Source organism: Botryllus schlosseri, chromosome 16, assembly GCF_051294905.1.
Source record: "Botryllus schlosseri isolate E-star chromosome 16, Bs_hap1, whole genome shotgun sequence".
Classification (NCBI taxonomy): domain Eukaryota; kingdom Metazoa; phylum Chordata; class Ascidiacea; order Stolidobranchia; family Styelidae; genus Botryllus; species Botryllus schlosseri.
Genome location: NC_137251.1, coordinates 1,563,585 through 1,575,163, shown reverse-complemented (window position 1 = coordinate 1,575,163; position 11,579 = coordinate 1,563,585). Strand labels below are relative to the sequence as shown.

Here is an 11,579-nt window from a genome sequence, read left to right as displayed (position 1 = left end):
TGTTTCCATCCTTTCATAATCTATGGTAGCCACTATTTGTGCATATTCCATCGTTTTGTTAATGTGTTTGTACGTCCAATAAGGACGTTTTATTGCCCAGGAATTATGCGTTCTATTACGAGGCAAATTTGAGTAAAACGAGAAATCACAAAATCATCATTGGTTTATTAGCAATTTTATCAGTTCAATACACCACAAAAAATGCGATACAATGAATAGACAGGAAGATGTCGAAGCGACTTGGATTTGTCAATGGAATCGGACACCCACCTTGGCCTAGGCGTAGTAAAGAGGAGGCATGCACACTGAATGAAAGTAAAGAATACAGTATAGAAAAAGAAATGTGACATTTCTCAGAGACTAGGGACACTTCAGAAGAATTATTTGTATTTTAGTGATTGGTTTGGAATAGCAACACACAATACATAGAAACTTTTACTCAACTGGAATTTTGCGAAATTCTGTGACGTGACGTTATTTGTGGTCCATAGTAAGAGAAGATTTCTCATTTCACAGACGAAAGTCAAGCAAACAAAACCACTCCTGACGATTTTTAGACTGTTTGCATTGTTACTTGATGCTTGAGTAAGCTATATTTGTTCATATTAACCCTTTTCTTACCTGCAATAAAGAATCAGTGTGATTAAAATGGACCAATTAGGAGTAAAATATAAAAAAATTAGAGAAATTGAAATTTCTTAAAAATTTGGGATACTTCAGGAATTTTTTTTATATTTTGGTATTTAGATTGGAATACTAAAACACAATGCATAAAAAAACTTCAGCCAGCTAAAACTTTTGCAAAATTTTGTAACATGGTTTAATTCATACCCTTTGTGTTATTCAACACATCGTTTACTCGTATGACGTAACTCGTATGTATGACATAATTGTGGACATGTGGCGTTTGTCAGCTCTTATTGCTCGAATATATCTATCAGAGTTGCATTATAGAATGTAATTGATAAATGTATTTTCAGTGTTATCATACACGCTAGATAATTAGTACCACTTGATCAATACCATGGCAGAAGGGGGTCAAGATCACAATTCTGGTGTCGCTGATGTCATGACTACATCATTATCGCCGGGAACAAGCGGTAAGTAATGCCTGGTGTATTGGAGCGCAGGTTATTACTTAAAATTCGAAATAATATTATCCATATAAATAGTGGTTATTTAAATACACCACATCTCGCTCGTTCCTTAAAAAGATACGGAACATAATAGAATCTATGTACTTTATGATAAGACCATGTATGGAACCTGGCATGCAGTACAATAATCACGTGTGTCTTAGGATCTGCAACTTTGGCTGAAGGTGAAAATGTCAATCAAAAGTTTAAAAATTGCTTTGTTAACGTCGGGTCCGGAAATCAGATCAATGTCTACAACACTACCAGTACTGAAGGAGAAGCAAGTACCCCGAGTCATGGTGAGTGCAGTGTCTTTTTTTAATATATTACGGTGTCCGAATAGAGAAGAATGATATACTTCAAGGCACGTTTCCAATGAAGAGAAAAATGTGTTATAAAATATTTTAAGGCGTGCTAGTTAAGATAATTGGATTAGTGTTCTGGGATGTCAGCACGTAAATGCATCAATTATACGCAACGAAACCCATCAGTGTATAGTCCGGATGAACATTGAGAGGAAGTATCTGCTTTTCATCCAAGTACCTGTTGAGCGATACTTGAGCATGCGCTTAAGTGTCGAGCGGGTGGGCCAACATTACATTATTTCCATCGCCTGGATCGGAATTGTAACGAAGGCATGCAGAAGAGTGATGTTAGTTGAACGCTAAAAGAAACAGCGGTCCTTCTTTATTACGAATTTGATAATTATTTTATTAGCAATTATGAAGCTTAGACCTATAACTCGTGTTCCTATAAAAAAAAAAGAGAAAACAGATCGTCTCGACAAGAATACACATGGAAAATGCTATAGGTTCGTTTGTCTTAGTCGGTCACCAATCTTCATGAAATCCTTATCGTCGCACTTCTGACGTCCGTATAACAGGCTGACTGTAATAACGAAACAACTTACTATGAGGAACATGGGCGCCATTTTATTCTGGGTCGTCTTGCCCAGCCGATAAATACCCCGAGCCTAGAAATTATACGTCCTTACTCGCATCGAGGAAGCGGTTTGCTAATAAAATTTAGGATGAACTATATTTATTCGTGGCCAACCTTTCACGCACTGGTTTCCTAATCAATTGTATTTGGTTTCTGATTCTCATACCTGTAAAACCTAGAAGTGGCTATCAAAGATAGTCAATAATGAAGAACTTCTACTTTTCGAAGTACTTCAAGTAGATTTGCCTACTTTCACTACTACCTCAAGTGGTACTGATTTTATACTCCTTGTAGGCTACTTCAACTTGTACTTATTGTTTTTTTCAGGTAGACCTACGCTTTAATAATTACTGCTTTACTAACTTGTTAATTGCTACTACTGACGACAACTACTTCTTACAAATTTATTGTGACGATTTTATTACAATGAGTAACCAAGGCTTTATTAACTGAGATCAAGCACTATACGCAATACAACTAGGCCAGCAACTGAGGTACCAAGAAACGACAAATTACCGGCGACACGATATCTAAAGGAGAAGATTGGTAATCAAGGAATAATTGGTTAACTAAATGTAAAGGACGAGACAATGGAACACAAGAATTCACCATACTTTAAATTCACAGCACAATATTCGTAATTTCTATTCTTCATTTTCAATAATTTCTACCTGTTCAGTGTTCATGCATTGCATAGGAATAACAATTTGACTTCATTACTGAAATTTAATAAATTTACTTCAATCTCGTTGTTTTACTTAGGGGGCAAGTTGCTCCCGGATTATTTGTGTATTTACAGGCTTACTCCGAATAAAAAATATAATAAATTACCAATCCAAGATACTCATACTCATGCACGAATATTATTTGCATAAAAATGGATTTGAAAAATTTGTCCGGATTGAGATTCACAACATTGTTATTGTTGGATTTAAAATTTAACTTGGACAATGAATTTCTAATAACTTCCATTTTAATGACATAATTCATAATAGTTTGCGGATTTGGATATTTGTATTATTTTAAATCCGATCGCACCCATATAAAGGTAGCAGTGGTAACGTTAAAAGAGAGTTAGGCCGTTATTCGGATAATAATAATGTTTTTGGCATGTGTGTTTTATCATCAAGCTAATATCTGATTTTTTTTCAAGTCCTACGATTTTTTATTATCTTTCGCGGTCTAAATAAAACGAAAGCTCGTTGAATTCAATAATATTCTCTATCAATACATGCGAATAATCTGACAGTCACAAGGGTTTAAACTTGATGATGTTTTGGGATTAACTGAAGTCAATGATCATATTTGTCAATCCTATTACTTCGATTCAACACTACGACAAAGTTAGTGTTTTCTCAATTTGACTATAATACGATATATCAATGTTTTCGGTCAATAAAGTCCTTTTCGACCAAGGTTTTCTCACTGCCGAGTTTTTGGCACACTTTTCGGATTCCCATGTTAGCCTAAACATGTATTGATGCGTCGTGGTCCGGTAATGGTTGACTACAAAATGCCTATTGTGTATCTCTTGGGAGAAGAGCATGCACCCAATCATCAAGACATGTAGTGATGCCAAATCGCGCAAGGGGGGGAAAATTTGAAAAGGTGGATGAAGGTCTTAAAAAATACTCTATAATTTATGTTCATTCACGAAATAATTTTGTGCCTCCTTCATGCTTGGCGACCATCAATTGGGAGGGGGGTAGGGGTGCGGCAAATGCATCGAATGAATGGATCAAAAACGAATAATCGTGCAAACTGCGCGGTTTAGCGAGTCAGCTCGCATTTCGTCAAACGACACTGCTTGAACTTCAAATCAAATCGAACACGTTTCCAGACAGAGACGTATTGTTACCTCACGAAGTTCTGAATCAGTTTAAAATTTGACATTTTATATATTTTATCAATGGATAAGCCTTCAACATATAATCCCATAAGTCATCCACATACATATTTGGCCGGAAGTTAACCACCCCATGCCCATTATACAGCATTCGTGTCCATTCACCCGGTATTTCTACCGTAACCGCTGTTTTTGCCAGGGGATCGGTTTTTACAATACAGTACAGCGAGAATTGAACCATACTATCTCTGGATTGCGATGCCAGAGGTTTAATCACTGGGTGATAATGATATAATAATAAGTCCTAGTAATCTCTGTATTGCAGAAAAGTATTCGACACTAGTAGACATCGTCAACGCCAACACACGGCAGAAGACTACCGAGAAAATTCTTGATGATTTCAAGACTGAGCGTATGGACCGACCGGACTTCCAAGTTAACCCTCGGATGAGAAAGGTTAACGTTGAGGATTACTTCAAAGGAAATTACCAAGACGTCGAAGACATGGAAGTAAGGATAAAGAAGCGGTCATGGCTAGGTATAAAACGGGAGAAGGTATTGAAAACGCAATTGAGAAAAGAAATAGGCTTTCACGGACACAAAGAGCAATATGAGGATACCTTGTCGTTAGATCAGCTTATAATGTCAATTACTGGAGAAACTTATTCCTCACACGCAGACGAACATTCGGTCATAGGCATTGTCGCGTCTGCGGGATCGGGGAAAACCACTCTCATGCGTAGATTAGCGAGAAAATCACTCGATACAACCTCCCTAACACAAGGCTCCAATCAAGTAGTCTCGAAAATGATACATTTTATCGAATTGAAAACCATCAAGTACGCTGGTTATGTGAAACCATCTAAATTTCTCTTCGAGGGACTTTTCGGAAAGGCTTTAGATGAGGAAAATGCTTACCGGTGGTTGCTTGAAAACCAAACGAGTGCCGTTTTATATTTCGACGGTCTAGATCAGGCTACGTGGAAGATAGCCAATGGTACAGATTACGATAAAATTAATCCATTTTCCCATGCCGATACAGCAACGATCATGTACAACATACTCTCCGGTAACCTGCTTCCCCGGGCGAAAATCGTATTCGCATCACGCGAATTTAGAGTGTCAGAGTTACCTGCGAAGGCACGACCTACCGACATCATTACTCTCTCAGGATTGACGCAAAACGACGCAAAAGAACTTTTCGTGTTTTTAATCGGAAAAGATGGTGCTAAGGCCTGGGGAAATATTCGTAGCATGTCGCCCAGGCTACTCAACTTGGTGTCAGTTCCCGTGTTCCTAATTTTAACAGCAGTTGTAATGGCAAGAGATCGGAAAAGACCTCCACCGACTACAGTTACCGAATTGTATAAAAGAATCATTGACGCTCTTCGACACGTCGAAAACATCCGACATCGTGACGAAATAGACAAAATATTATTAAAATTGAAGGAAATGGCTTATCGAGGAATGAAAGAAGGGCGGGTCGTATTTAATGCGGAGGATTTGAAAAAGTTCGGTTTGTCTGCCGAAGAGGTTCAGGACTTGATTATGAAGGTTCCCGGTAACAATCTGCTCAGTCGACATTTAGTTGAGGGTGATTTCATCTTCTTCTTCTGTCATCAAAGCATACAAGAGTTCCTTGCAGCAAGCTTCATAGCTCATATGACAGCTAAAGAATTCTCTCGATTCGATGGAAAACATCTCCACGAAAATCGATGGTCGGTCGTTCGCAGATTTGTTTCCGGACTCGTTCATGAACAATCAACGGATCAAGTTTCTAAAAGTGAGTTATTGTTAAATTGAGCCTCCATAATGCGATAAGTTTAAATCTAGCCTTTTGAAGGTCAAGTTGTGTGTGATATATGAAAAGGTTATGCGCGTATGTCACAATATCACTGGTCTCCCTTCATTCGAACGTCTGATCTGCAACGGGATATTGTTTAGTTGGTCAGAATTGACGGTGGTATCGTAAAAATTCTCAAGTTTTTGACTGTGAGAGTTAATTTGCAAACCTCAAGTTTGTTAGGTGCCATAAGAAAAATGACCTATCTAAATAATTGTCACTTGAAAAGCTAGTGAAGAAGAGCATCAATCACTCATAAGTGCGTATTCGATATCACGGAGCGTGACCCTAAACCAGGGGTGGGCAAACTACAGCCAGTAACACCGTTTTGTGTGGCCCGCGAAAGCTTGAAGAAATTGATAAATTGATAAAATCAAATTTCTGTGGTTGCTTGATCCAACTTTTTCTTATATATTTCAACATGATAATGATAAGTTATAGAGTCCTACCATAGTATTTTATGTCATTGACGGCGCGATATCCCTAACTCGACGCCCATGAAGTCTGAAAGGTTTCAATTGCTCAACATCACCAAAAGTGAAACGTTAGTGACTTAGTTCGTATACTTCGGGTGTGATTTTAGATTGGCAACACGAGCAAGTTCATTACTTTTAGTGCTGTACTTGTAAAAACCGATTCGCGAGTGTGTTAGATAGATTCGTTTCTTGTATGTGTGAAATTAATTGTATTTATAATTGCTACCGGTATACATATTGTAGAAGCGTATTTAAAGGTAACATGGTTATGATCAGGGCTTTGGAGCAGTGGTAAATTTTAATACCGGGACTGCACTCGTTATTATCAAGCTATACAGTCGAATGAAATCTTGTAACGGAGCGATTATTCAAGTGTAACCGCAGCAAAGCAATATGAATGAATGTCACGACCTTATCAGTAGAAATTCGTTTTATTTCTAACCAATACCAAACGGATTGATATTCGACATTGGTACGCTTGTTTACAGTCCGTCCGCCATTGATCAAGTTCACTGGAATATAGAAGGTTTCCCATCACACGAATCGAACTAACTATACGAATCTGGTGTTCCATCAAATTTGACAACTTAATTTAACGCCGTGCACTGTACAAGTGCACGATGGAAAGTGTCAGTAACGAATTAAACTACATGCTCAGTTGCTCACAAGGGACATTGCACGACAATTTCCGAAAACGAGTGTATCAAGTAGCTTAGTCAAGTATGAATACACAAAACTGATGATTACAAAAAGAAAATGGCGCACCGAATCACTGATTGTCCTCTTATATTCATCACCAGGGACTCGGACATCGCATTGACTATGCTTGTATCGCGACAATTATAATGGCGTTATGGGCTGCTTTGACGCATTTTCCTATTACCTTGGCAAATATTTACTGGAGTATCCACAATAATACGCTGTTTAATTTCGGGCTATCATAAAACTTCACCAAAGTACGTGCATTTGCTAGTCTAATTCATGCAGGAAGCGATGTTTCTCGACGTGCGGCGCGGGTGCCTTCCAAATGAGTACGTGCAGCAAATTTTATTTTATTCTCCGGCGCCGCTTATATATATTCGGCTGAATTAGTTAAATCCCTCAGCTCACATAAGCGTCAGTCCCGTTTTGTCACATGCATAGTGATCATTATTTTTCGAACCGCACAATTAACCATCGGTGTCGTGCTGATGACGAAATTGTGGGAATGGCGAATACTCTCAAAACAGTAATTCAGGAGTGCGCACTGAATATCTAACCTACCCAGGTGTGGCGCCTATGTATGGATAATTGAACAATGAACAAGGTTTGTTAGAAAAACAGGTGCCAACGAGGCAACAATTCCTAATTTTGTGAACGATTACCGTAAAATTATGTGAATTCCGCCAATAAGCATGGCATCTTATAAAATACATCGGAGCCGGAGCTACTTTTCAAACACTCGGATCCAGCTCCGGCTCCACTTGAATTTTATGTAGAGCTCCAGCTCAGCTCAGCTTCAGCTTCGGATCCGCTGAAAATGCACGGCTCCGGGGCTCCGGCTCCTGGCTCTGGCTCCGGCTCCAAAGCTCTGCTTATGATTCTGTCAGCATCGTGTGTCCTGGAGTTGAACGAAAAGTAAATCAGCAAATCTATGAACAGATCGCTGCTCATAGACTCAAAGTTACTTCCAGTTATAAGAATCGGGACGACCAACTTTCATCTCTGATTTCAACAATGAGAACGCTGCGCTTTTAAATTCTTGTCAATGTTTCTGCGGCTTGTGCGATATCAACAGCATACATAATATTTTCATGTCGTCGATCGCAATATTATCAAATAACAATATGTATAATGCGATTCAAGGGATTCAAATAATAAATGCTAGCTAAAACGTTTGCCCATCCCTGCCCTAAACAATTCTTTTGATCGCCCATATTAGATCGGTGCTTCCCGATCTCTTTCAGTTCGCGACCCACTTTGAATGCGAGATTTATCGTGAGACCCACAATTCCATATACCAAACAAATAAAAAAACTAATGAGAAATGCTCAGTTGAATGCACATGCGTTAAGATTTGTCAAAAATCGATTCTTTGCTCGCGTGACTTATCCACTTTCACAGCGATATTCAGTGACGATAGAGAACTTTTGTAGAAACTGCTAATTTGTGAACGGTTAATTGATCCCACAATGGGATATTTGCACTTCACCTTAATCGGCACATCAATTGACTAAATGTCAACAGTGAGAAACGATTTAAAGTCACTACGTAGTATACTAGCTACCTTCACATAGTGATAGCCAGCAGTGCCTAACGGAAAGTTGCACCTGCATGTGAATCACTGTCTGAATAGGAGTTGGATTTTCAGTATATACAACTCAGAAGATATTATTTTTGAAGCAACAGTTGTGTCGGATTCGCTTGCCTGAGCTCTAACTAGCTTTTAAAATATACTTGGAATGAGCTACTATCTATCACTGTAGAAACAAATGGAGATTTTGCGTTGGAACTTGGGCGAAAAAAATGTTTCCATCCACGCATTTCCACCCCATTTTTACCGTAAAAATCCACCGTGACACGTGGATGTGCTATACGAACCTATGGGTTTAGCTATCACAGGCACAGGTGAGGGGATTTTAAAAAAATGACATCCAAATCCTAAGCTTCAGATTTATGTCCGAATCCAGACCTTCAGCATTTTTAAATACATATCCTAATTGCATGTTCCTAGATTTATTAGAACTCGCGCTTCGTATGTAACTATTTACCATAAAATCACTCAAAAAGTTCACTTACAACAGGCAATACCGAACTGAAATGTAATCAAACTGGTATCAATCAAAAGCTATAGCGTCGCACTGAATCCAAAACACACACATTAAACGTGAGCATGACAATGGAACGTCTACGTTGCCCTGACCAGATTTTAAATGGTATTTCCGGAATCCGTACAACAATAGCTTTCAATTTAGATAAATATCGTTAAATTGGAGTTAGCTGCGGTGTGGAGCAGTGAAACATCGGTTTGATAGTAATGCAACAGCGCTTGATGTTTTTCAGTGTTTAGTGGAATCGCACCTACTTGATTCGACACCATATTTATGCTCGTGTCTGAAACTCTGTCTCGTGTTTCAATTGCGAGCTATGCGGTGATAGGAGCTTCTCAAAGCTCAAACTGACAAAGTCTTATTTACGTTCTACTATTTATGTTGATCGGGTACCAGCTCTACCCATTCTTTGTCTAGAAAGAGACCACGTTCCAAACCTTGATTTTGAGGATATTGTCGCTGAATTCGCTTCAGTTCAGTTTTGAGGTGGCTATTGATATTTTATTTACTTAATACATTCGTTGTCCATTTCTCGGCTTTATTATTTTGGAATTATAATCGCTGAGACGGCGAGGCTTCTTTCTCAATCAATATAGAACTTCTGAGTCGCGACATATTATTAGAAATCATTGTTATTGAAAAGTTTGCTTGAAATGCACGTCGTAATTTGCTGCGGTCTACTTAGGGGGGGTCAGCATGGCTTGATTTTCGTGAATGATCATAAAATATTTCTCCGCTCTCAATGATCGTGATATCTGAGTCAAATCGATGAACTTAACTCCACTCGATTTTGCGCAGCCCTGATTACGGCGCCAGGGGGCGCATATTAAAAACGGTTGAGAACCGCCGGTGTAATCAAAATACTGAGAAACCAATAATTTGTTTTAGGGCTACTGACATGGAGTTACCCTTTCACTGTGAACGAATGAGACGCAGTGTTTACAGTATACAGTGTAGTAGCTTATTGTCAATGTTATTGTGGTTGATGCGTGTTTCGTCACAGTACCTGATCAAAGGAAAAAACAACGAGTTTTCGGTCAATCGATTCGTTCGCAGCTCAAGAAGGCATGCGGCTTTCACGGACACAAAGAGCAAGATAAAGATACCTTGGCCGACCGCTTGGCCGACCGCTTGGCCGACCGCCGCATTCTCATGGAGCTTTACACGGTTGTAAGCTGCCGAAGGCAGCAAAGCGGTAAAAGCTTGAAAAACTGCGCCCGCAAGGGCGTAGTCTAGGGCTTCCGCGAATGGATCCACCAGGTTCCTTGTCGGGGATTAAAGAGAAGAATGTAGTATGTATGTTGCACAAAAATTTGGTGAACAAGACATCCTGGTGTTTTACGATAGGATCTTCCTCGGTAAGATGTCATAGGCGGGCTTGACCCTACCGACAAGAATTCAAAGATTGGACGTTTTGGGTGGATATTATGTAACATAAAATCTGGGATTATATACGATTAAAAGTTCTTATGGGAAGATAAAGTATAAATGAAGGTAATGCCGCAATATGGAAATAAAATAGATATCATAATTTATAGTATAAGCAGAGGGAAGTAATGTAGCAGCATGAATATGACTCAGTCCAAAGCAACTCTACCATAGCATCTCACGTCGTCAGGGGTGGTAAAGATGTAGGTAGGGCGTATTAGCCTCTCCTTTTCTGTAGCAAATACCGGTAATGCTTACGACCCGAAGGAGCAGTTGCGAATCTTTTTTAAGTTTTGGAGTCATGTTCCTGATACTACATTACGAAGATGAGAATGAAATCATAAGATAGTATAGGAGTACAGAGCGTAAATTAAAGTAGATAATTGAACAGAAATAGGTGCAAGTAATGAGCGTATGAACCATCAAGTAGTATATCTGATACGAACCTTATCCATGCGATGGTATTACAGTGGATGAAACACGAGTCACCTGACAATTGGTAGCTTCAATATATTCGTATGCAAGCAAAGACAATTCGGAATATAGAATTGTTTTGTTTGTAGTAGTCGCTAGCGACAAGACTACTTCATATTGTGACGCAATATATGTGTGTTTAGTATGCTAGGTAATTATGGCTCATGTAATTAATATACACGATATCATTTACAGAATACATATTTAAAAAATACAATTACCTATGATCGGGTTAGGTTTAGGATTTGGGTATAGTATATATAGTTGAGTATGAAGAAATATTGCGATAAATCTACGGGTTAGGGTTAAGATTTGGTATAGTATATCTAAGTTAAAGAAATAAAAATATTATTATCTAGGGATGTAGGAATTAGGATGAGGTAGGAAATCAAAAAGGTGGTCTGTCAGATAAGATGCTATATAATATCCAATGGTCTGCTGGTTGGTTAGCCAATCTAAGAACTACACAGACGGAGTTACGATCGAATACCGTGATCCGGAGTCGTACATAGTTGTAAGCTGCCGAAGGCAGCAAAGCGGTAAAAGCTTGAAAAACTGCGCCCGCAAGGGCGTAGTCTAGGGCTTCCGCGAATGGATCCACCAGGTTCCTTGTCGGGGATTAAA

General features: G+C 38.9%; 1 protein-coding gene across 1 annotated transcript; it reads left to right on the top strand.

The window, feature by feature from the left end:
* Positions 1 to 949: 949 nt before the first annotated feature.
* Positions 950 to 10,984, top strand: LOC145458687 (nucleotide-binding oligomerization domain-containing protein 2-like). Its single transcript, XM_080337136.1, has 5 exons — positions 950 to 1,100; positions 1,301 to 1,435; positions 4,250 to 5,707; positions 10,057 to 10,223; positions 10,952 to 10,984. The coding sequence occupies exons 1-5, from the start codon at positions 1,025 to 1,027 to the stop codon at positions 10,982 to 10,984; spliced, it is 1,869 nt and encodes a 622-aa protein (XP_080193262.1). The 5' UTR covers positions 950 to 1,024.
* The last annotated feature ends 595 nt before the right edge of the window (positions 10,985 to 11,579 follow it).